The sequence below is a fragment of the Bos indicus x Bos taurus genome, chromosome 22 (assembly GCF_003369695.1).
Source record: "Bos indicus x Bos taurus breed Angus x Brahman F1 hybrid chromosome 22, Bos_hybrid_MaternalHap_v2.0, whole genome shotgun sequence".
NCBI classification, from domain to species: Eukaryota; Metazoa; Chordata; class Mammalia; order Artiodactyla; family Bovidae; genus Bos; species Bos indicus x Bos taurus.
The window spans coordinates 46,481,554-46,507,369 of NC_040097.1; the positions used below are offsets into that span (position 1 = coordinate 46,481,554).

The 25,816-nt window shown below is 40.1% G+C and overlaps 1 protein-coding gene across 4 annotated transcripts in view; it reads left to right on the forward strand.

The window, feature by feature from the left end:
• Positions 1 to 25,816, forward strand: part of ULK4 (unc-51 like kinase 4) — a 519,962-nt gene that overhangs the window by 25,410 nt on the left and 468,736 nt on the right. For 3 of the 4 annotated variants that reach the window (XM_027522707.1, XM_027522705.1, XM_027522704.1), the window contains exons 9-16: positions 6,666 to 6,758; positions 9,011 to 9,126; positions 9,279 to 9,348; positions 10,976 to 11,072; positions 18,136 to 18,240; positions 20,008 to 20,068; positions 21,410 to 21,591; positions 22,462 to 22,508. In XM_027522707.1, coding sequence (XP_027378508.1) covers positions 6,666 to 6,758; positions 9,011 to 9,126; positions 9,279 to 9,348; positions 10,976 to 11,072; positions 18,136 to 18,240; positions 20,008 to 20,068; positions 21,410 to 21,591; positions 22,462 to 22,508 — 771 coding nt within the window. The remainder of the gene's footprint in view (positions 1 to 6,665; positions 6,759 to 9,010; positions 9,127 to 9,278; positions 9,349 to 10,975; positions 11,073 to 18,135; positions 18,241 to 20,007; positions 20,069 to 21,409; positions 21,592 to 22,461; positions 22,509 to 25,816) is intronic. The other variant, XM_027522708.1, reaches the window with a different exon arrangement.

The window sequence follows — 25,816 nt, forward strand, 5'->3', positions numbered from 1 at the left end:
TTTCAAAGAACCAGCTTTTGGTTTTGTTGATTTTTGCTATGGTCTCTTTTGTTTCTTTTGCATTTATTTCTGCTCTAATTTTTAAGATTTCTTTCCTTCTACTAACCCTGGGGTTCTTCATTTCTTCCTTTTCTAGTTGCTTTAGGTGTAGATTTAGGTTATTTATTTGACTTTTTTCTTGTTTCTTGAGGTGTGCCTGTATTGCTATGAACTTTCCCCTTAGGACTGCTTTTACCGTGTCCCACAGGTTTTGGGTTGTTGTGTTTTCATTTTCATTCGTTTCTATGCAAATTTTGATTTCTTTTTTGATTTCTTCTGTGATTTGTTGGTTATTCAGCAGTGTGTTGTTCAGCCTCCATATGTTGGAATTTTTAATAGTTTTTCTCCTGTAATTGAGATCTAATCTTACTGCATTGTGGTCAGAAAAAATGCTTGAAATGATTTCTATTTTTTTGAACTTACCAAGGCTAGCTTTATGGCCCAGGGTGTGATCTATCCTGGAGAAGGTTCCATGTGCGCTTGAGAAAAAGGTGAAATTCATTGTTTTGGGATGAAATGTCCTATAGATATCAATTAGGTCTAACTGGTCTATTGTATTGTTTAACGTTTGTGTTTCCTTGTTAATTTTCTGTTTAGTTGATCTATCCATAGGTGTAAGTGGGGTATTAAAGTCTCCCACTATTATTGTGTTATTGTTAATTTCTCCTTTCATACTTGTTAGCATTTGTCTTAGGTACTGTGGTGCTCCCGTGTTGGGTGCGTATATATTTATAATTGTTATATCTTCTTCTTGGATTGATCCTTTGATCATTATGTAGTGACCTTCTTTGTCTCTTTTCACAGCCTTTGTTTTAAAGTCTATTTCATCTGATATGAGTATTGCTACTCCTGCTTTCTTTTGGTCCCTATTTGCATGGAAAATCTTTTTCCAGCCCTTCACTTTCAGTCTGTATGTGTCCCCTGTTTTGAGGTGGGTCTCTTGTAGACAACATATGTAGGGGTCTTGTTTTTGTATCCATTCAGCCAGTCTTTGTCTTTTGGTTGGGGCATTCAACCCATTTACGTTTAAGGTAATTACTGATAAGTATGATCCCGTTGCCATTTACTTTATTGTTTTGGGTTCGAGTTTATACACCGTTTTTGTGTTTCCTGTCTAGAGAATATCCTTTAGTATTTGTTGGAGAGCTGGTTTGGTGGTGCAGAATTCTCTCAGCTTTTGCTTGTCTGAAAAGCTTTTGATTTCTCCTTCATACTTGAATGAGATCCTTGCTGGGTACAATAATCTGGGCTGTAGGTTATTTTCTTTCATCATTTTAAGTATGTCTTGCCATTCCCTCCTGGCTTGAAGAGTTTCTATTGAAAGATCAGCTGTTATCCTTATGGGAATTCCCTTGTGTGTTATTTGTTGTTTTTCCCTTGCTGCTTTTAATATTTGTTCTTTGTGTTTGATCTTTGTTAATTTGATTAATATGTGTCTTGGAGTGTTTCTCCTTGGGTTTATCCTGTTTGGGACTCTCTGGGTTTCTTGTACTTGGGTGATTATTTCCTTCCCCATTTTAGGGAAGTTTTCCACTATTATCTCCTCAAGTATTTTCTCATGGTCTTTCTTTTTGTCTTCTTCTTCTGGAACCCCTATGATTCGAATGTTGTAGCGTTTAATATTGTCCTGGAGGTCTCTGAGATTGTCCTCATTTCTTTTAATTTGTTTTTCTTTTATCCTCTCTGATTCATTTATTTCTACCATTCTATCTTCTAATTCACTAATCCTGTCTTCTGCCTCTGTTATCCTACTATTTGTTGCCTCCAGAGTGTTTTTAATATCACTTATTGCATTATTCATTATATATTGACTCTTTTTTATTTCTTCTAGGTCCTTGTTAAACCTTTCTTGCATCTTCTCAATCCTTGTCTCCAGGCTATTTATCTGTGATTCCATTTTAGTTTCAAGATTTTGGATCAATTTCACTATCATTATTCGGAATTCTTTATCAGGTAGATTCCCTATCTCTTCCTCTTTTGTTTGGTTTGGTGGGCATTTATCCTGTTCCTTTATCTGCTGAGTATTCCTCTGTCTCTTCATCTTGTTTAAATTGCTGAGTTTGGGGTGTCCTTTCTGTATTCTGGCAGTTTGTGGAGTTCTCTTTATTGTGGCATTTCCTCACTGTGTGTGGGTTTGTACAGGTGGCTTGTCAAGGTTTCCTGGTTAGGGAAGCTTGTGTCGGTGTTCTGGTGGGTGGAGCTGTATATCTTCTCTCTGGAGTGCAATGAAATGTCCAGTAATGAGTTATGAGATGTCTATAGTTTTGGGGTGACTTTGGGCAGCCTGTATCTTGAAGCTCAGGGCTGTGTTCCTTTGTTGCTGGAGAATTTGCTTGGTATGTCTTGCCCTGGAACTTATTGGCCCTTGTGTGGTGCTTGGTTTCAGTGTTGGTATGGAGGCGTTTGATGAGCTCCTGTCAATTAATGTTCCTTGGAGTCAGGAGTTCCCTGGAGTCAGGGTTTGGACTTAAGTCTCCTGCTTCCGGTTATCGGTCTTATTTTTACAGTAGTTTCAAAACTTCTCCTTCTATACAGCACCATTGATAAAACATCTACATTAAAGATGAAAAGTTTCTCTACAGTGAGGGTCACTCAGAGAGGTTCACAGGGTTACATGGAGAAGAGAAGAGGGAGGAGGGAGTTAGAGGTGACCCAAATGAGATGAGGTGAATCAATAGTGGAGAGAGTGGGCTAGCCAGTAGTCACTTCCTTATGTGCACTCCACAACTGGACCACTCAGAGATGTTCATGGGGTTATACAGAGAAGAGAAGAAGGAGGAAGGTAACAGAGGTGGCCAGAAGGATAAAAGGGGGGAATGAAAAGGAGGGAGACAGATCCAGCCAGTAATCAGTTCCCTAAGTGTTCTCCACCGTCTGGAACACACAGAAATTCACAGAGTTGGGTAGAGTAGAGAGGGGTTAGGGAGGAGACACAGGCGACCTGGTGGAGAAAAGGGAGAGTCCAAAGGGAGAGAGAGCAGTCAAGCCAGTAATCTCACTCCCTAGTGACAAATGGGTCCTGAAGATTGGGTCCTTAAAGGTACAAAATTGGTAACAAATACATAAAAGCAAAAATTAAAAATCTAGAGTAGAGTTTGGAATTTCAAAAATACGATGTTAAAGAAAAGAAGAAGGAAAAGAAAGAGAGAAAAAAACGAACAAACAAAAACAAACAAGGTCGCGAAAATTATAAAGAAAGTACAGGTACAAAATTGATAACTAATACCAGAGAGCAAAAATTAAAAATCTAGAGTAGAGTTTGGAATTACAAAAATACAATGTTAAAAAAAAAAAAAAAGAAAAATAAAGAGAGAAAACAAACAAATACGAACAATGTCACAAAAATTATAAAGAAAATAAAGGTACAAAATTGATATCAAATACCAAAAAGCATAAATTAAAAATCTAGAGTAAAGTTTGGAATTTCAGATATACAATGTTATATAAAAGAAGAGAAAGAAACAGAGAAGAAGAAAAAAAAAAAGTCACAGAAATTATATAAAAAAAAACTATAGGTACAAAATTGATAACATATACCAAAAAGCGAAAATTAAAAATCTAGAGTAGAGTTTGGAATTTCAGAAATACAATGTTAAAGAAAAGAAGAAAAAAACAAAAACAAAAACAAAAAAACAAGGTCAAAAAATTATAAAATATATATATATGAAGTTTGCTGAAGAAGAAAAAAATAGGGTCTTTTTTTTTTTTTGCAAAGTAATAGGTTATAAAAGTGAAAATTAAAGGAACAATAGAGGACTTAAAAAATTTTTTTTTAATTAAAAAAGAAAGAATGATCGTAAAAATAATAAAAATATATCTAGGACTTTTTTTTTTTTTTTGTGGGTGTTGTGGGTTCAGTTCATTTTTGGCTAGTTCCTTGGTCAGATTTATATTTCTCAAGATCTATAGGCCCCTTCCTATGTAGTCCGTAGTAACCACAGGGTTTTGATCTATTGCCTGTAGCTTCCAAGGCGTTTCCCTCTGTTATATCTTCTTCTGTTTGCTAGTCTCTTCAGTATCTGGTTTCCGCCCTGACACAAAGGGCACGGTGGAGGACACTTTTTTTTTTTTTTTTAGGCTTACTTGTTCAGTCGCGCTGTGGGGAGGGAGGGAGGGATGCTGCGAACAAATAACACTGGCGTGGGCTCGCAGTGCCTCAGCCACCCTGGGTCTGCCCCCGCTCACGGCGCGTGTAGCCTCCCTGTCCACACTACTCGGACTCTAGGTTGTTCCGCCGGGAACAATCCGAGGCTGGCCCTGGGCTGCCTGCACCTCCCAGGTCCAAGCCGCTCGGGTTCAGGCACTCGGGTAGTCCTCAGAGGCGCAGACTCAGTTGGGCCTGAGTTTTGTGCTCTTCCCAGGTCCGAGCAGCTCAGGTGATGAGGTGTTTGGCGAGCGCCAATGCTGCGACTTATCGCCTCCCCGCCACTCGGTTATCTGGGTGTAAAACCGGCGCACCTTCTCAGGCAGATGTTGACCGTCCAGACCCCCAATAAGTTTTAGTTAGCAAAGAAGCCTGCTTACAGTTTTATAGATAATGTCTCTCTGGGGCTGCGATTGCCCCCTTCCGGCTCTGGCTGCCTGTCACCGGAGGGGGAAGATCTGCAGCCGGCTATCTCTGTTCAGTCCTTTGTTCCGTGCGCGGGCCTGGCGGTCTTAGGTTAGGGCTGGCTTTTCGCGTGGTAGATATCCCACAGTCTGGTTTGCTAGCCCACATTATTTCGCTCAGATAGCGCTCAGGGTATTCAGGCCAGATTCTTACTCTCAGTGATGCAGCCCACGCCGCGCCTCCCTGCCCAGTCAGGGCCCTATTTTAATGTGAAGTGATTTATCAATATGATATTCCTGTCATACTGGGAATGTCAAGTGACGATCACAGGCACAGTGTGAATGCTCTGTGTAGCAGGGATGGCAGAAAGTTAGAAATCCTTACGATACAGAGTAGGGGAGGGCAGAGGGGAGTAGGGAATGAAGGTGGGGGTCTCCCTGGCCTGAAGACAAGAGAAACTAGTTTCTGGTTCTCCCACTAGTTATCTTGAGATTTTCGACAAATGTTTGGGGTCTCTACTTCAGGGTGTAAAATGAATAAATTTAGTATAGCATGTAATGTATCAGCATTAAATATGAGAGAAACTATACAGAAGAAAATGTTTATACTTGAATAAATTGTAAGACACTGCTGTACTTGCAATAGCATGCTTTTAGGATAAGTGTTACTTTGGTGGATAATCTCCCAGATTTTTTTGGATAAGATATAAATATGCTTAATTTAGCTAATTTAGGACCTTATTTAGGGTATATTTTTATGTATTTATATTCCATATGAAATACTTTTTGCATAAATGGGACCACCCCACAACCTAGTTTCTTTACTCTATATATCTGCTTGGTCATTTTATTTTTTCACTTGGTCATTTTAAGTGGCTGCTGAATGTACATGCAATAATGTATGATAACAGTATTCAGAGTGCTTTTTTTTTTGAGAGTTCTTCTTGATTTAGAATATCGTATATACTGACTGCTATAGTAAATGTGTTTTTGTCTCTCTTTGTTTTTGTTCACTTAAGAAGTTATCTCCTTTTAATAAGTTTCTCAAGATGGGATTGCTGGCCAAAGATTAGTAAGAACATTAAAAATGTGGACACATTTGCTGATCCCAGGAACATGGGAAGGTTTATACTTCCAGCAATTTTAGAAAGCTCCTTCCCTCCAATTGTTAAATACAGTGGGCTTTGTTGATCTTATACATTTTTTGCTACTTTGGTAGATGAAAAAGAAATTCCATTTTATTGGCAATTTTAATTGTTAGTGAATTTAAGGAGCCATTTGTATAAAAGGGACATATACTTGCGGCTGCCAGATCTTTATCACTTGTATTTTAATTTCAACCAAGATAGTTTGAATTTCATTTCCTAAATTTTGAATAATTAGATATAAATTACTATCTTTTTTGAATTTTAGGGTTAATCATTTTGAATCTGAGTATACCTCAGGTATAATTGATAAGTAGTAAAACTTAATACTTTGAAAGTGAGTCTAGTTTTCAGATATGGCCTGAAGTCATCTTAATGTGGGTGATCTGATTAAATAATGTTTTGACTCCTAAACAGAGGTGTGACTGTGTATAGTCATGAGGTTGATAAGCTTGTTTATTTCTGAATGAACTTCTAAAAGTGAAGTTACAAAATTGGCAGGGCAGGAATAGAGATGCAGATACAGAGAACAGACTTTGGACCCAGCTAGGGAAGGAGAGGGTGGATGAATTGAGAGAGTAGCGCTGAAACATGTGCGTTACCATGTGTAAAATAGATAGCTAGTGGGAAGCTGCTGTATGACACAGGGAGTTCAGTGCTGTACTCTCTGACAACCCATAGGGGTGGGTTAGGGGATAAGGGATTTCAGGAGGGAGGGGACATGTGTACTTATGACTGATTCACATTGTTATATGGCAGAAGCCATCACAATATTATAAAGCAGTTATCCTCCAGTTAAGAAAAGAATTTAAAAAATAGATAATAAAAAGGAATATGTGAAACGGATCTGATATGTATAACTAGGACATGTCCTGGGAATTCTCCATGGTAAATCATATTAAAATAGATTTTAAACATTTCTGTTTTATAAAGACTGACTTGGGCAGACCTGCTGCAGCATTCATTTTGGAAGGATGCTTTTGCTAGAAATGATCAGGACTCAAGCACTGAGGATTCCAACGTCAGGTAGTACAAGCTGATCTTTGTGTGGGGGGCATGGTTATTAAGCACTTGGCCCATTGCTATGATTGCAGCCTCAGTGATGTGGATTTCTGTGCTTTTCATAATAGAAAATTGGGCATTTGTTTAATTAAGGGTTGCTTAAAGAGTTTAGTCACGACATTTTGTGTGCTTGACTTTGCTCATTCTCTGTTCAGTTGTTTATTCTCCAGGCAGGGTTTTAGTCCTGTGGTCATTAGTCCTGTTCACCTGGACTCCCGCCTTGTCAGCACATGGTAGGATCTCATTTCCCTCTTTGAAATTAGGTGCAGTCCTGTGACTTGCTGTGGCTGATGAAATGTGAGCAGAAGTGATGTGTTATTTCTGTGTAGAAACTCAAAGAGCCAGGGTGTGATTTGCTACCTTTCTTTCTCCCGATGAGGTGATCAGGAAGAAAATGTCCAGATGGAGTTGCCTTCAGGCTGGGTCTTTAGTGACCACGATGAGCACAGCATTCCTGCCTGCCTGTGGTGGCTGTGTGCACGAGTGAGACATAAAGCTAGGAGAGTCTAAGTCACTAGTATTTTTGGATCATATTAGCACAGCATAACCTAGCTCATCCTGACTAATATACTTCATTTTATTATTAAGTCTTCTTAGCCTGGGACACTTACAAAAGTGATGGTGTTTTGAAAAGAACAAGGTGAAAAGTAGATGAGCCAAAGTCCAGATAATCGACTCCTCCTCTCTCCACTTCATTCAGTGATAATGGTTGTTTGATTCTTAATTTTAATCTTGTCAATTCAGTGTACTGGATAGAGAAATCTGAATTCTATATAAGGTCTCTCTCAAACTTTGGTTTCTGCGACCCACTGAGCTCAGCTGTTTCCACACTTCAGGCTCTATGAAGAGTACAGAAACTGGGCGTGGGTCCTTGTCTATCAGTGTCAGCAAGTCCTCGGCCACCTTGCACCTTAGTATGCCATCTTCCTTCTGATCTGTATGCCTTTTCTTTCTTACTGGCCTTGCAAGGACTTTTTTTTTAGCATGGTAATGAATGAGGTAATGAAGGAGTGGGGCACGACTGAGCAACTGAACTCAGTGTATGAGGGGTGATGACAATGAACACTATTGCCTGGTTTCTGATTTTAGGATGCATTCAGCCTTCCTGCATTAAGTACAATGGGCTTCCCTGATGGTGCTAGTGGTAAAGAACCTGCCTGCCAGTGCAGGAGATGCAAGAGCCATGGGTTCAATCTCTGGATCAGGAAGATCCCTTGGAGAAGGAAAATGGCAACCCACTCCAGTATTCTTGGCTGGAGAATCCCCATGGACAGGGGAGCCTGGTGGGCTACAGACCTCAGGGTCTCAAGAGTTGGGTACAACAGAGCATGCTCACATGTGCGAGTGTGTGTGCACACACACACGTACACACGATGAGCTGGAGGGTTTTGTAACTTCCCTTTTTCAGTTGGAAACGAATGTTATTAATAAACGTCAAATGCCTTTTTGTATCAATAGATAGGATCATGTGGTTTCTCTCCTTTAGAGTCTCTTTATGGACTCTTACGTAAATTTGTTTTCAACCTTGCCTTCCCACTGTGAGCCACACTTCCTCATGGTGTATGCTTTTATGTCTTGATGGATGTCTTTGGGACCAAGTGACAGGAGGATGATGAGAGAGGAAAAGTAAGAGAACAGAGAGATTTGCCTCACCTTCTTGGGATCATAGCTCTCTGTTTAGAAAAGAGGATGTTTCTCCCACAGGATTTTAGGCGTGGGCCAGAAGTGTGTGCTGCAAGATTACCTGGAGGCTGGGGCAGGACAAAAGGGAATAAGAAAAACCAAAAACCAAACAAAAAACTAGGGTATTTCCCCTGCTCTGACCCTTAGGGTTTCCCTTTCCTGTTCCTTGGAACAGAAATAGAGGATTTCTTGTGGAGCTCCTTTGAGCCCAGGGCTGGTGACACTGGAAGGGCAAAAATGAAAGGGAAGCTCATTGCTGGCTCACTGATGCTTCGAGTGCTGGTTTACTTCTCCTGTTGGCCCGCTGCTATTTATTTTTCAGTGATAAATTTTATAGGCGTCTTAGTACAGTGCCTCGCACACAGTGAGAGCTCATTTCAGTTACTCAATGAAAAATACTACCTTTCTAATTCCATAGTTTGGCCAAATGTCCTGTGCAACTTAAGTATCTTTGCCAGCCTCTTGTTCAACACAGAAAACTACAGAAAGCTCAGTAGTAAGCTTGATTGAGTTGAGTTTCTCTTGTTAAACAGCAGAAACATGGAATATTCTGGGTCCCAAGATGCCACGGAACTTCTGAAGAGCCCTCAAGGTGGACAAGCAAAGGGGGAGAAAAGTGGGCAGCGACTCAGTCACTCCTTCAGGCTGGGTGAGCTTGCGTTTGACCATGGTCCTGCTGCTCCGAACACTGTTTCTGACAGTCCCTAATCTGTGTTATCTGTCTCTTCACATCTCTGTCTACATCATGCCCTGCTCATATTTTTGTTCACTTATGGATATTGTTTTACCTTCCTGCCACAGAAAATCCATCTGACTTGCGGCCTAAGAGTACCCTTGGGGGTCAATTGAATGAGTCCATGTTTCTTCTCAGGTATGTAGAATAACAGAGTGGTAAGGAGTCTTTGGGGGATGAAAGCTAAATCTTCTTAAAGTGTCTTGTCCTGGTGGCGAACCATGTTGCACAGAAGTAAAGGCCAGGGATAAACACCACATTCCCATTTTGCTCTCCTAGTAAGTTACTGTTCGGTGCTGGCCAGTGGAATGTAGACTTCCCTTTGTATTTTTAAAATTTCTAACCAAGCCACCTTATCTTTTCTATTTATAAGGGTTAAAACTTCTTTATTTTGTACTTCTACTACAAGTAAAATTGAATTTAAAATTTCAGAAATCTGGCTCCTTTATTTGGATAAAGACTTATAGGAAAAAACAGGTTGTGTTTTTCTTTAAATGTAGTTTTATCTGGGAGGGAGGCTTAAACAATATTTGCAATCATTGAAATAATAAAATCAGAATGGTATTTAAAGTGATTAGGCCAGTGTATTTAAAATTTTGATAAAATGTAAATATTAAGTGTTATAGTTTATTTATAGGTTCAGCCTCATAGTTTAATTTCATGACATAGGAGTTATAATAATAAACTAAAATTTTCTGATTTGTTTTACCCATATTTAAATATAAAGGATGTTAAATTTGTCTGTACATCTTAGGCATTTTAAGTTCAGTTAAAAAAAAATTTGTACAGTCTCTGGTAAATTTTGTGACCTAAGTAAGTACTTGTTTAATGAATGAATACAAAGGCAGGTAAGTGGAGGAGAGGTGGTATTTGGAAATTTGAAGGAATTCATCACCAAAAGACCATAATGATTTAAATGGAAGAATTTCTTAAAATGCCAAAAACTCAAACTCAGAGACCTGGACGTAGTGGAGTGGCCCCCAGAGTATGGCATCCATTGATACGGGTGGGAGAAATCATTAAAAACAGATGAGGTTTATAACTTGTTGCTTAAGTAGGTACCAAAGTAATTTACCAGTTCAAACATTTTATGAAATAAAGTTATAAACGTTTTCCATGCTTTGTAGAATATCTTGGAGAAGGCAATGGCACCCCACTCCAGTACTCTTGCCTGGAAAATGCCATGGGCAGAGGAACCTGGTAGGCTACAGTCCATGGGGTCGCGAAGAGTCGGACACGACTGAGCGACTTCACTTTCACTTCTCACTTTCATGCATTGGAGAAGGAAATGACAACCCACTCCAGTGTTCTTGCCTGGAGAATCCCGGGGACGGTGGAGCCTGGTGGGCTGCCATCCATGGGGTCACACAGAGTCGGACATGACTGAAGTGACTTAGCAGTAGAATATCTGAGCTATTTTATTAATGTAAATCCTGCCTAGATTAGCACACATTAAAAAAATAATATTTTTTAAGCTTCTAGTTAAAACAAAATACTGTATATAGCGTGCCATGCCCTGCCCAGTTGATCAGCTGTGTCCAGCTCTTTGTGTCCCCATGAACTATAGCCCACCAGGCTCCTCTGTCCTTGGGATTTCCCAGGCAAGAATACTAGAGCAGGTTGCCATTTCCTACTCCAGAGGATCTTCCCAACCCAGGGATCGAACCAGGGTCTCTTGTGTCTCCTGCATTGGCAGGCGGACTCTTTACTGCTAGTGCTTCCTGGGAAGCCCCTTGAGTAATGTTAACTGGTGTGCATTTTTCAGTTCTCGTCCTACTCCAAGAACCAGCACTGCAGTGGCATTAAGTCCTGGTGATGCTGTGACTCAGAGTTCACCACAGAAGACTTCTCCCTTGACCAAAGTAAGCAAAGATAGAATTTTTAATTTTTTTTCATATGCAAGATAACAGACTCACAAGAATAATTGCAAGTTAATCTGTGAACTATGTTTGTAATTGCAAGATTTACAATTAAGTCATCTTCCTTGATTATCACTGGTTTTTCTAGTAAGTATTCTTAAGAGAGAGGTGCTTCATAGGTGTTTTCTTGATAGCAGCTTTATTGAGATGTAATTGACACACCATGCAATTCACCCATTTAAAGTGTATAATTCAGAGGCTTTTAGCATACTCACAGAGTTATGCAGTCATCACCACAGTTAATCTCATCATCCCACAGAGAAGCCCTGTGTACCCATTAGCAGTCACTCCTGTTTTCTTCCAGTTTCTCTAACATTTTGCTGTAGGCAACCACTAATCTGCTTTCTGTCTTTATAAATATGCCTTTAAATGGATCATACAATATGGGATCCTTTGTGACTGTCTTTTTTTACTTAATGTAATGTTTTTTAAGATTCATCCAAGTTGCAGCATGTATCAATACTGCATTCCTTGTTATTGCCTGATAATATTCTGTTGCGTATACCACATTTTATGTTTCCATTCATCAGTCTGTGGACATTTGGGTGGTTTTCTTTTGGCTCTTGTGAGTGATGCTGCTATGAACGGTTGTGTACATTTCTGTGTGGGTACGTATTCTATGCTACATCATATGGTAACTCTTTTTAACCTTGAAGAACTGCCGAATCGTTTTCCAAAGCAGCTGCACCATTTTACATTCTCAGCACCAGTGTGTGAGGGTTCCAGTTTTCCCATACTTACCAAAACTTGTTACTGCCTGCCAGTCAGTAGATTTTAAAATTGTGGTAAAATATACATTACATAAAATTGACCATTTTAACCATTTTATAGTGTGAGTTCAGTGGCGTGTAGTGTTGATACAGTCACATTGTTTTGTAACCGTCAGTACTACGCATTCCCCATATTCCCCCAGACCCTGACAATAACTCTTATACTTTCTGCTTCTGTGAATTTGCCTAGTAAACTTACATAAGTGAATCACACAATATTTAGTGTCTGGACTCTTTCATTTAGCATAATGTCTTCCTGGTCCATGTATCTTCTAGCATGTATCAGAATTTCATTCCTTTTTCAGGCAGAGAAATATTCCATTGTGTGTTTGTACCAATTTATTCACTCATCTTTCGATAGACACTTGGGTTGCTTCAACCTTTTGGCTATTGTAAACAGTGCTACAGTTGTGTCTCTGTTATTATAGCCACTCTCAGTTCAGTTCAGTCGCTCAGTCGTGTCTGACTCTTTGCGACCCCATGAATCGCAGCACGCCAGGCCTCCCTGTCCATCACCAACTCCCAGAGTTCACTCAAACTCACGTCCATCCAGACGGTGATGCCATCCAGCCATCTCTTCCTCTGTTGTCCCCTTCTCCTCCTGCCCCCAATCCCTCCCAGCATCAGAGTCTTTTCCAGTGAGTCAACTCTTCACATGAGGTGGCCCAAGTACTGGAGTTGCAGCTTTAGCATCATTCCTTCCAAAGAAATCCCAGGGCTGATCTCCTTCAGAATGGACTGGCTGGATCTCCTTGCAGTCCAAGGGACTCTCAAGAGTCTTCTCCAACACTACAGTTCAAAAGCATCAATTCTTCGGCACTCAGCTTTCTTCACAGTCCAACTCTCACATCCATACAAGACCACTGGAAAAACCATAGCCTTGACTAGATGGACCTTTGTTGGCAAAGTAATGTCTCTGCTTTTGAATATGCTGTCTAGGTTGGTCATAACTTTCCTTCCAAGGAGTAAGCATCTTTTAATTTCATGGCTGCAGTCACCATTTGCAGTGATTTTGGAGCCCTCCAAAATAAAGTCCCTCACTGTTTCCATTGTTTCCCCATCTATTTGCCATGAGGTGATGGGACCGGATGCCATGATCTTCGTTTTCTGAATGTTGAGCTTTAAGCCAACTTTTTCACTCTCCTCTTTCACTTTCATCAAGAGGCTTTTGAGTTCCTTTTCACTTTCTGCCATAAGGGTGGTGTCATCTGCATATTTATTGATATTTCTCCGGGCAATCTTGATTCCAGCTTGTGTTTCTTCCAGTCCAGCGTTTCTCGTGATGTACTCTGCATAGAAGTTAAATAAGCAGGGTAACAATATACAGCCTTGACGTACTCTTTTTCCTATTTGGAACAAGTCTGTTGTTCCATGTCCAGTTCTAACTGTTGCTTCCTGACTTGCATACAGATTTCTCAAGAGGCAGGTCAGGTGGTCTGGTATTCCCATCTCTTTCAGAATTTTCCACAGTTTATTGTGATCCACAGAGTCAAAGGCATTGGCATAGTCAATAAAGCAGAAATAGATGCTTTTCTGGAACTCTCTTGCTTTTTCGTTGATCCAGTGGCTGTTGGCGATTTGATCTCTGGTTTCTCTGCCTTTTCTAAAACCAGCTTGAACATCAGGAAGTTCACGGTTCACATATTGCTGAAGCCTGGCGTGGAGAATTTTGAGCATTACTTTACTAGCATGTGAGATGAGTGCAATTGTGCGGTAATTTGAGCATTCTTTGGCATTGCCTTTCTTTGGGATTGGAATGAAAACTGACCTTTTCCAGTCCTGTGGCCACTGCTGAGTTTTCCAAATTTGCTGGCATATTGAGTGCAGCACTTTCACAGCATCATCTTTCAGGATTTGGAATAGCTCAACTGAAATTCCATCACCTCCACTAGCTTTGTTCATAGTGATGCTTTCTAAGGCCCACTTGACTTCACATTCCAGGATGTCTGGCTCTAGGTCAGTGATCACACCATCGTGATTATCTGGGTCGTGAAGATCTTTTTTGTACAGTTCTTCTGTGTATTCTTGCCATCTCTTCTTAATATCTTCTGCTTCTGTTAGGTCCATACCATTTCTGTCCTTTATCGAGCCCATCTTTGCGTGAAATGTTCCCTTGGTGTCTCTGATTTTCTTGAAGAGATCTCTAGTCTTTCCCATTCTGTTGTTTTCCTCTATTTCTTTGCATTGATCGCTGAAGAAGGCTTTCTTATCTCTTCTTGCTATTCTTTGGAACTCTGCATTCAGATGCTTATATCTTTCCTTTGCTCCTTTGCTTTTCGCTTCTCTTCTTTTCACAGCTATTTGAAAGGCCTCCCCAGACAGCCATTTTGCTTTTTTGCATTTCTTTTCCATGGGGATGGTCTTGATCCCTGTCTCCTGTACAGTGTCACGAACTTCATTCCATAGTTCATCAGGCACTCTATCTATCAGATCTAGTCCCTTAAATCTATTTCTCACTTCCACTGTATAATCATAAGGGATTTGATTTAGGTCATACCTGAATGGTCTAGTGGTTTTCCCTACTTTCTTCAATTTCAATCTGAGTTTGGCAATAAGGAGTTCATGATGTGAGCCACAGTCAGCTCCTAGTCTATAGCCACTCTGCTGCTGCTGCGTCGCTTCAGTCGTGTCCGACCCTGCGAGACCCCGTAGACGGCAGCCCACCAGGCTCCCCCGTCCCTGGGATTCTTCAGGCAAGAACACTGGAGTGGGTTGCCATTTCCTTCTCCAGTGCATGAAAGTGAAAAGTGAAAGTGAAGGCGCTCAGTCGTGTCTGACTCTTCTGGACCCCGTGGACTGCAGCCCACCAAGCTCCTCCATCCATGGGATTTTCCAGGCAAGAGTACTGGAGTGGGGTGCCCTTGCCTTCTCCGATAGCCACTCTAGTGGGTGTCAAATTAGATCTCACTGTAGTTTTGATTTCATTTCTTCGTTGGCTAATAATAGTGAGCATCTGTTTAAGTGCTGATTGGAAATTTATGTTTTCTTTGGAAGAATGTTTATGTAATCCTTTTGCCCATTATTGAGTTGTAGGAATTCTTTATATGTTTTAGATATGTGATCATAAACGTTTTCTTCCATTCTGTGAATTGTTCTTTCCCTTTCTTGATGGTGTCCTTTGAACCACAAATGTTTTTAATTTTGCAGTAGACCAGACTATCTTTTTTGTGTTTGTTGTTGCCTGTACCCTTGGTGTCATAACTAAGAAACAGTTGCCAGCTCTCAGGTCGTGAAGGTTTATGTCTGTGTCAATCTGCAATCCATTTTGAGTTAGTTTTTGTATATGGCATGAGGTAAGGAGGTCCATCCAAGTTCTTTGGTTTACATGTGACATCCAGTTGCCTCAGCACCATTTGTTTAGAAGGCTTTTCCTTCCCCATTTAAATGTCTTGGAATTCTTGTTGAATATTGTGCTTAGTCACTCAGTCGTATCTGACTCTTTCCAACCCCATGGATTGCAGCCCACCCTGTTCTTCTGTCCATGGAAGTCTCCAGGCAAGAATACTGGAGTGGGTAGCCATTCCCTTCTCCAGGGGAACTTCCTAACCCAGAAATAGAACCAGGATCTTGTGAATTGCAGGCAGATTCTTTACCAGCTGAGCTAACAGGAAAGCCCAAGAATACTGGAGTGGGTAACCTATCCCTTCTCCAGGGGACCTTCCTGACCCAGGAATTGAACCGGAGTCTCCTGCATTGCAGGAGGATTTTTTCCCAGCTGACCTATCAGGGAAGCCCTGTTGAATATTAACTTAAATCAAAGGTTTGTTTCTGGACTCTCAGTTCTATTCCACTGACTGATTCTTTCCTCACGCTAGTAGCACCGGGTCTTGGGTGCTGTGACTTTTTAGTAAGTTTTGAAATTAGGAAGTATGATTCTTGACTTTGTTCTTTTTCAAGGTTTTTTTTTTTTTCTTGGTCTATTCTGGGTCTCTTAAATTTCCATTGGAATTTTAGGATCAGTTCACCAGGTTTTGAAAAGAAAAGAAGCCATCTGGGATTGTGAGAACAATTATGTTGAATATCTAGGTCAATTTGGGGAGTATTGCCATGTTAGCAGTATAAAGTTTGCTTCCACGGATATGGGATCTCTTTCTACCTATTTAGGGCTTCTTTAGTTTATTTCAATCATAGTTGTTTTGAATGCAGAAATATTTTGAATTAAATATTTTTCCATGTTATCTTTTATTGTACTTTTTGCTTGGTAGATATAATTGCTTTTAATTCTTACTGTAATTTTTATGTAATGGGAAATGCATTTGAACTATGTGAAACTCAATTTTGCATTGAAATGAAATGGTAAAAGGTTATAATAAAATCTTCCTGTGCTAATACATGTTTTGTTAAATGTGAGATATGGAATCAGTGTAAAAGTAAAAAGATGCATTCTGAAATGGGATAAATGTTGAATTTCTCTTGCCAGATGTTTATTGTAGAGGAGTGTATGTAATCTTCTTATTGAGAATAGTCAAGCACTAATTATAGAATTACTATAAGGGAGCTTAGATTTTATAATTCTTTAAATGATACCTGATGCTTTTTATTCAATTACAAAAATTTTAGCAAACTTGAAAAATGTAGAAGAGGACAAAGAGAATAAAAAACTGCTTGTTATTTAATTACCACCTAGAGTAACCACTTGGAGGAGGAAATGGCAACCCACTCCAGTGTTCTTGCCTGGAGAATCCCATGGACAGAGAAGCCTGGTGGGCTTCAGTCCATGGGGTCACACAGAGTCGGACACGACTGAAGCGACTTAGCAGCAGCAGCAGCAGAGTAACCACTGATTACATTTTGCTATAACTACTTTTGGTTCTATACATGTATGTTCATTTTTAAACAAAGGGACATAATTTTATATAAGTTTTTTTCATGTAATAAGTAGACCTGATTGCACCTTTTGATTAATTTATTCCTGAGCATTTTATTTGAGTTTATTTTTTGCTACTGTCATTGATATATGGTATTTTTATAACCTGTTTTTGTGCATACGTTCACTGTATATGTATGAAATTAATTTTTACATATATAGTTTTCTAATTGGTCTACTTTACTAATTCTTAGATTATTTTAAAAGTTTTTCAGTTGACTTCATCTTGGCTTTTCTTTTGAGTTTTTCTGTTTTGAAAGTCTGTGTTCTTAAATTTTTTTTTAAACATTTTCTACAAAAGTTCCTCCTAATTCTTCATGAGTCTCTAATATTCTGTCTTCTAAGTTGCAAAGTGGTTGTGGTTTCCAGGAACTTTATTAGCTAATTATTCTGTCCTTTACCTTAGTTTTGAATTGTTTATTTTTCTATATATTTTTCACTTTACTGATTTGATTTTCTGGTTATCAGTTTGTTGGTCAGAGTTTCAGTGGACATTCTTGATGCATAAATCCAATTTTTTTTTTTTTTCTGATGTGAAATACTTAAGGCAACAGCACTAGGAATAAAAATTGAATTTAAGAAGAGCACAAAGAAGCATCTCGAATAACTGAAGGGGAACATCTAGTTATTTGTTTTCATTATGTATCAATTCCACTTTAGGATTTATAAAGATATAGGCGTTTAATACCTACTTCAGCCTGGAATTTTTTTATACTGTAATTTAAGCTTTATATTGACTATTTGGTAAGGCAGAAATAGATTAATTTTTGGTGAATGAAAGATAAAAAACGTGCTGATAATTGTAACATCTTCATAGTTCTTCATAGATAATTGCCTCTTCATAGTTGAGCACATCAGACTATCGAAGATCTGTTTCGTAGTCCTAACCAACCTTTGTGGTGAACACAAGCAAGTCAGCTACTTGCTCTGAGCTTTGTTTTTTTCACCTGTAAAAACAGGAATAATAATGCAGTAGATATAGGGTTTTTGTGAAGATCAGATGAGACTGTCTGTGGAAGTGTTTTGAAGAGCAGTGGAGGTCCATCAATACAAGTGACCTTTTTCAGTGGAGTCTATTTAGCATGTTACTGACTCCGCCTCTTAAAACACGGGCTTCCCAGGTGGCACTAGTGGGAAAGAATCTGCTTGCCAGTGCAGGAGATGCAAGAGAGGAGGGTTCAATCCTTGGGTTGGGAAGATTGCTTGGAGAGGAGGAAACAGCAACCCACTCCAGTTTTCTTGTCTGGGAAATCCCATGGACAGAGGAACCTGGCAGGCTACAGTGCAAGGGTTGCAAAGAGTCAGACACGGCTGAAGCGACTGAGCACATGCAGTCACAGAAACTGTCTAATTCTTGTTACTGTTCCAGATTGCAAGTGGCCACATGAGTCAGCAGGATCTGGAGTCCCGGATGAGAGAGCTTATCTACACAGACTCAGATCTCGTCATCACCCCAATCATTGACAATCCGAAGGTGCGGAAAGACCCCAAAGACACCCTGGGGCTGGAATCTGGGTGACGTTTTCATTCCCCAGTCTTATCTTCTCCCCCGATTCTTGTGGTTGTCTGCTTTTCTTTCTTTCCTGCCACGTGCCCATACTTACTTAGATGAATGATTGCAGACACGCTCCCTGATGGTGTGTGGTGAAGGCACATGTCAATGAGCAGCGCTCCTCGGCTGGGGTGAGGGGCTAATCACAGAGAGACCATAGCTCTCATAGGTGGTCAGGATTGCAGGGCAGGTGATGGCGAGAGACGGGGAGCTTGTGTGCAGCTTCTCTGAGTGTTAATATTGTACAGGACCACGGCATGGTTAGTAGAGCTAGGGGACTGGCATTGGTACAGTGCGAGTAACCGCTGAACTTACTCGAATTTTATCACTTGGGCCACCGGTGTCCCTTTTCTGTGCCAGGATCCCATGTTGCAGTTGGGATCTTTTGCCTCCAATTGGTCCTTGTACTCCATGGTCTTGTGGTAATTTCTTACTGTTTCCTTGTCTCTTATGAGCTTGGGCTTCTCCGGTCGCTCAGACGGTAAAGCGTGCCTGTAGTGTGGGAAATCTGGGTTTGATCCCTGGGTCAGGAAGATCCCCTGGAGGAGGAAATAGCAACCCACTCCAGTCCTCTTGCCTGGAAAATTCCATAGATGGAGGAGCCTGGTGGGCTACAGTCCATGGGGCCTCAAAGAGTTGGATACGACCGAGCGACTTCACTTATGATCTTGATACTTTGAAGAGTACAGTACTGGGTAGGTATTTTGTAGAATGTCCCTCCGTTTGGGTTTGCCTAAGCATTTCTCATGATTACAAATGATGTTATGCATTTTTTGGCGAGAATACTACCAGCAAAAGTTTTAAAAATGCTCCCTAGGGAGTTTTTGGAAACGTTAGATATAGAAATGAGGGTTGAATTTTTAAATTAAAAGTGTCACAATGAAGTCCCCCAGCTAACCCAAACTCATGGATCCAACTGCTACGTGTAGTCTTCATTTTGCTTGAGAAAACCATATGGTCTTCTGTTCAAGACCTCAGCCCACCTTCCAGCTCTTCCGTAAATCCTGACCGCATCAAACCTAAAGTCCTTATTGATTCTCTAGTTTCTTAGAAACATTTCTCTGAAGTCTGTAATTATGTCCTGCCAGTTTTTCATCCTAATATAAATATTTCATGTTTTTTCTGCTGTTTAACAGATGTTTGTCGTATCTTTCCAACCAGAGTGTCAGCTCTCTGGCAGTTGGATCATGTCTTTGATGTGTTTCTCTCCCCCTTCCCACTTAGCACAGTGCTTTGCCTTGACAGGCAGCCAGTAAAGATTTATTGAGTAACTAAATTTCTAACCTAGAAGTAAATTAGCTTAAGAGTAAGCCAAGATAGGGTGGACTGACTCTTTTCCATGAAGTTTTATTTTTTTGCAGACGTGAATTGAAATGATTTTATTTTGTGCCTTATCACTCATATTTGTGTATTAGTCTGAAAGGGTTCTGTTGAATGCTTGTTTTTTTTGTGTGTTACATTTTATGTTGTTCTTCTCTGTCCTTGTTGATTTGTAATGGCATCACTGACTCGATGGACATGAGTCTGAGTGAACTCCGGGAGTCGGTGATGGACAGGGAAGCCTGGCATGCTGCAGTCCCTGGGGTCGCAAAAGGGTGGACACCACCGAGCGACTGAATGGAACTGAATAGGAGATACATCAGGAGACAGATACCCATCTCAAAAGTTTTTTTTTTTTTTTAACCACAGATTATGAAACAACCACCAATTAAATATGATCCAAAAATATTGCATCTACCAGCACATTCAGGTAGGATCCTAAAGGGCTTATCAAATACATAGATTCATGGCAGCCGGATACAAATATAAAATTTAATTGTAAATGGAATATTTTATTTATGAATAGCTAAATTTTTATTTTCCTGCCAACTGGCTATTTTCCCGAGGCATTAAGAAACCAGCTATAATCCTCTTGTGCCAGCATTTGCCTTACTCAGCTGGGTCCAGGCTGCCATGGACTCTTCAGGGCAGGAAAGTTTCTGTGAAGCTGGGTGGGTTTTCCTGTTGTGTGTGTGGGCCCTTCTCCCGCCCTGGACCTTAAAAGCCAGTTGAATTTCCAACATTAATCGTGCTGTTGTGGGTACAGAGAGTTGGAAACCATAAGGAAGAATCGAGATTTCTACCTGAGGGAGTGGGGCAGTTGAGATTGGAGTCAGATGGCTCATTTTTGGGGGGATAATGTAGGCCTGGAGAGACTTGAAGCATGATTGTTACTTTTCTTTTTTTCCTAATGGAAAGTCTTATTTAGGGTGAGTGTAAGAATTTTTTTAATACCTTGAATTTTGATGTATTTTGTTTGATAAATTATGTTTTAAACTAGACCTGGAAAGATTCTTCATCATAGTTGGAGTAGAATCTAAAAATTGAAATCAAAGTAAATGTAAAATAAAACATGTTCATGTTTTAAGTATTCCAAGTAGAGGCACAATTTATGAAAACTTAGAGGGGTTTATCTCGAAATATTCCTTCCCTTTTCCACTTTAGTTTGAATTATTTTAAGAAATTATTGTTAAAGCTTATTTTGTTTAAATATAGAGATTAGGTGAAATTATGTTAATTTTAGCTGGCAGTTCATTTCCCAGTTTCTGCCTTTTGTTTGTAGGCATTTGGAGGTGGTACTCCCAGATGGTTTCGGCTCTGTATTAACCTAGTTATATTTACTAGTCATTTCAGTGGGACTTCATAATAACTATAAAAATTTTGGCTTTTCCAATATCTTAAGGCTAGGTTGCTTTATTTATGCAAAGGCCATCTTGTTTTTTTCAGAGTACAGTTTTATTTAACTTTGTACTTTGTTATGCTCTTGGTTGCAAGAAAATTCTACTAAATTTAGGCATCTGCCATGTTTTTTAAGCATAGTTTTCCATTGACATAGTTTACAACATCTCCATGGGTAGAAAAGTAGAAGAATATAGAAGAGTGACTAAAAGTGGTGGCATCTTTGGAGTGTTTTGGTTTTGATGGTGTAAAGTTAGGATTTTCTTTGCCCTCACTTTAGCTATTGAAATTCTGTGTTCTTCTTTCTCTTGCAACATTTGTAGCAATCTCTTTTCACATAATCCCCACTTTTACTATTTTCTTTCTTCTGCAGTGGATAAATTAGTATTTCTAGAAGACCAGGATTGGAATGATTTTCTGCAACAAGTGTGCTCGCAGATCGACTCCACTGAGAAGAGTACGGGGGCCTCGCGAGCCAAGCTGAATCTCCTCTGCTACCTGTGCGTGGTAGCTGGGCACAGGGAGGTGGCCACCAGGCTCCTCCACTCCCCCCTGGTGGGTTCCTAAATATTGGGAAGCAAATAACTCCTTTCACGTCCTTGCAGTCTGCCTTCTGCACTTAACTTTTTAATTTCTATAGAGAGAAAAGCAAGCACTAAAATACTAATTCAGTTTAATTAAAATGAAAAAAGTGATTTATCAGGATGACAGGTTTGCCAGTATTGTCCTGTGTTTAATGCTTGTATCTAAAAGCATTTGAATCGACATTGACTTTGAAGAGCTTCTTTTTATGTTATGTTACGCTTGCATTTTATGTTAACTTGTAGTAATTGTAAGATTTATTTCATCCATGAAATCATAAGAGAGCAATCTTTTCATCAGCTGCTGGAGTGAGCTGCCCATGTGGAATAGGGGCTCTTTTCCTGGGTCTTCCTGGTGAATTCCAAGGTTTCTCATGTGACACTGAATGGGGAATTGAGTCTCTAAGCATTTTTCCTTCTTCCTCTGATAATATTATTTCTTGGGCTGTCTTGGCTCATCAATGAAACCATGGGAATTTGGCAGAGCTTTTGAAGTCATCCTCAGAAAGGAGCATTTTCCTTTCTGGGCCTTCATTGGGGAACTACCTTGAAAAAATTTAAGTTCATTTTCTTGCAGAGTAGTGTTACAGTTCCTTATTTGGTACTTATGTTTGTGGGGTGAGGGGCAGTGGCATGTTTAGAGAATAGAATTGAGTTGGAGAAACTGGACGTACTTGTTTCTTAGTTTTTATCCAGTATATTCAGTGCTTTTGCATCTTTGTAAATAATTACTTCCTTGGTGCGGAATTTGCATTTCATTTGTATATAGGTTTGATTTGTTAATTTAGTGGTCAATTGCTGTCTCATTTCATGATTGAAATACATTTTAATTTTTATATTCTAGTTCCAGTTGCTAATCCAGCATTTGCGAATAGCTCCAAACTGGGATATGTAAGTAACATTTATATTTTAATAAATTATTCTTATTTTATTAAGTAGTTAAAACATGCATATTTATTAAAAGCACATACTCTTAAATACTTATTACGAACTATTCTAAAGTAATGATAACTCTGAATCATAGTCCTTTCTGTACCATTCCAATTGTCAATTTAAAAATGAAAGTGAAATTGAAAGTCGTTTGGTCATGTCTGACACTTTGAGACCCCATGGACTATGCAATCCATGGAATTCTCCAGGCCAGAATATTGGAGTGGGTAGCCTTTCCCTTCTCCAGGGGATCTTCCAAACCCAGGGATCAAACCCAGGTTTCCTGCATTACAGGCGGATGCTTTATCAGCTGAGCCACAAGGGAAGCCCAAGAATACTGGAGTGAGTAGCCTATCCCTTCTTCAGTGGATCTTCCCTGACCCAGGAATCGGACCAGGGTTTCCTGCATTACAGCTGGATTCTTTACCAACTGAGCTATCCTTATCCTAATATTGTAAATTCAATTCTAAGGTTATATAAACTACTTTAAAACTTTATTCATGGTTACTCTTTAGAATATTCTTTTTAAAATAATTTTAATTGGTTTATTTATTTTTGGCTGTGCTGGATCTCAATTGTGGCAGGCGGGCTTCTCATTGCAGTGGCTTCTCTTGCTGCAGAGCCTGGGCTCCAGGCATGTGGGCTTCAGGAGTTGCCCACATGGGCTGAGGAGTTGAGGTTCTCAGGTTTTAGAGCACAGGCCCAACAGTTGTGGAGCACAGGCTTAGTTGCTCCAAAGTATGTGGGATCTTCCCTGATCAGGGATCAAACCTGTGTCTCCTGGATTCTTTACCACTGAGCCACCAGGGAAGCCCTTTAATATTCTGAGTCAAATACTTTACACTTATCCCTGTGTTTTAATTTAGTTACACTAAGGTGTTCTCCTTTGCCACTATATCTTGCCTTAAGGTGGTAGATAAGAGTGCCTGATGAACTATGGACTGAGGTTTGTGACATTGTACAGGAGACAGGGATCAAGACCATCCCCATGGAAAAGAAATGCAAAAAAGCAAAATGGCTGTCTGGGGAGGCCTTACAAATAGCTGTGAAAAGAAGAGAAGCGAAAAGCAAAGGAGCAAAGGAAAGATATAAGCATCTGAATGCAGAGTTCCAAAGAATAGCAAGAAGAGATAAGAAAGCCTTCTTCAGTGATCAATGCAAAGAAATAGAGGAAAACAACAGAATGGGAAAGACTAGAGATCTCTTCAAGAAAATTAGAGATACCAAGGGAACATTTCACGCAAAGATGGGCACAATAAAGGACAGAAATGGTATGGACCTAACAGAAGCACAAGATATTAAGAAGAGATGGCAAGAATACACAGAAGAACTGTACAAAAAAGATCTTCACGACCCAGATAATCATGATGGTGTGATCACTGACCTAGAGCCAGACATCCTGGAATGTGAAGTCAAGTGGGCCTTAGAAAACATCACTATGAACAAAGCTAGTGGAGGTGATGGAATTCCAGTTGAGCGATTCCAAATCCTGAAAGATGCTGCTGTGAAAGTGCTGCACTCAATATGCCAGCAAATTTGGAAAACTCAGCAGTGGCCACAGGACTGGAAAAGGTCAGTTTTCATTCCAATCCCAAAGAAAGGCAATGCCAAAGAATGCTCAAACTACCGCACAGTTGTACTCATCTCACACGCTAGTAAAGTAATACTCAAAATTCTCCAAGCCAGGCTTCAGCAACATGTGAACCGTGAACTTCCTGATGTTCAAGCTGGTTTTAGAAAAGGCAGAGGAACCAGAGATCAAATTGCCAACATCTGGATGATGGAAAAAGCAAGAGAGTTCCAGAAAAACATCTATTTCTGCTTTATTGACTATGCCAAAGCCTTTGACTGTGTGGATTACAATAAATTGTGGAAAATTCTGAAGGGAATACCAGACCACCTGATCTGCCTCTTGAGAAATTTGTATGCAGGTCAGGAAGCAACAGTTAGAACTGGACATGGAACAACAGACTGGTTCCAAATAGGAAAAGGAGTATGTCAAAGCTGTATATTGTCACCCTGCTTATTTAACTTATATGCAGAGCACATCATGAGAAATGCTGGACTGGAAGAAACACAAGCTGGAATCAAGATTGCCCGGAGAAATATCAATAACCTCAGATATGCAGATGACACCACCCTTATGGCAGAAAGTGAAGAGGAACTAAAAAGCCTCTTGATGAAAGTGAAAGTAGAGAGTGAAAAAGTGGGCTTAAAGCTCAACATTCAGAAAACGAAGATCATGGCATCTGGTCCCATCACTTCATGGGAAATGGGGAAACAGTGGAAACAGTGTCAGACTTTAGTTTTCTGGGCTCCAAAATCACTGCAGATGGTGACTGCAGCCATGAAATTAAAAGACGCTTACTTCTTGGAAGGAAAGTTATGACCAACCTAGATAGCATATTCAAAAGCAGAGACATTACTTTGCCAAGAAAGGTTCGTCTAGTCAAGGCTATGGTTTTTCCTGTGGTCATGTATGGATGTGAGAGTTGGACTGTGAAGGCTGAGCGCCAAAGAGTTGATGCTTTTGAACTGTGGTGTTGGAGAAGACTCTTGAGAGTGCCTTGGACTGCAAGGAGATCCAACCAGTCCATTCTGAAGGAGATCAGCCCTGGGATTTCTTTGGAAGGAATGATGCTGAAGTTGAAACTCCAGTACTTTGGTCACCTCATGCGAAGAGTTGACTCATTGGAAAAGACTCTGATGCTGGGAGGGATTGGGGGCAGGAGGAGAAGGGGACGACAGAGGATGAGATGGTTGGATGGCATCACTGACTCGATGGACGTGAGTCTGAGTGAACTCCGGGAATTGGTGATGGACAGGGAGGCCTGGCATGCTGCGATTCATGGGGTCGCAAAGAGTCGGACACAACTGAGCGACTGAACTGAACTGAAGGTGGTTCACAAAAAATAATGAGATTATGGTCTGTAAACTCGTGATGGAAGGATGTGTACCTGCTTATATGGAGGCAGCATACTTGGTGAAAAGCACATTAGATGAAGTGTTAGCAGGCTTTGTGCTCTGGTCACCAGTGAGCCTCGATCAGATGATTGATTATTTCTTTCAGAGACTCTCAGCTTCTGAGGGAATCTCTGTGGGGTGATGAAAGTACTTTGGATTCAGACAGATGTTGGAGTGGATCACAGGTCTGCCCCTTGGGAAATTATTACAACAGCTGAATGTCAGTTTCCTTATCTGTAAAATGAGGATAGTGTACCAAGCTCATAGATTTTTGGTAACAATTACAATAAAAAAAAATTTTGAAA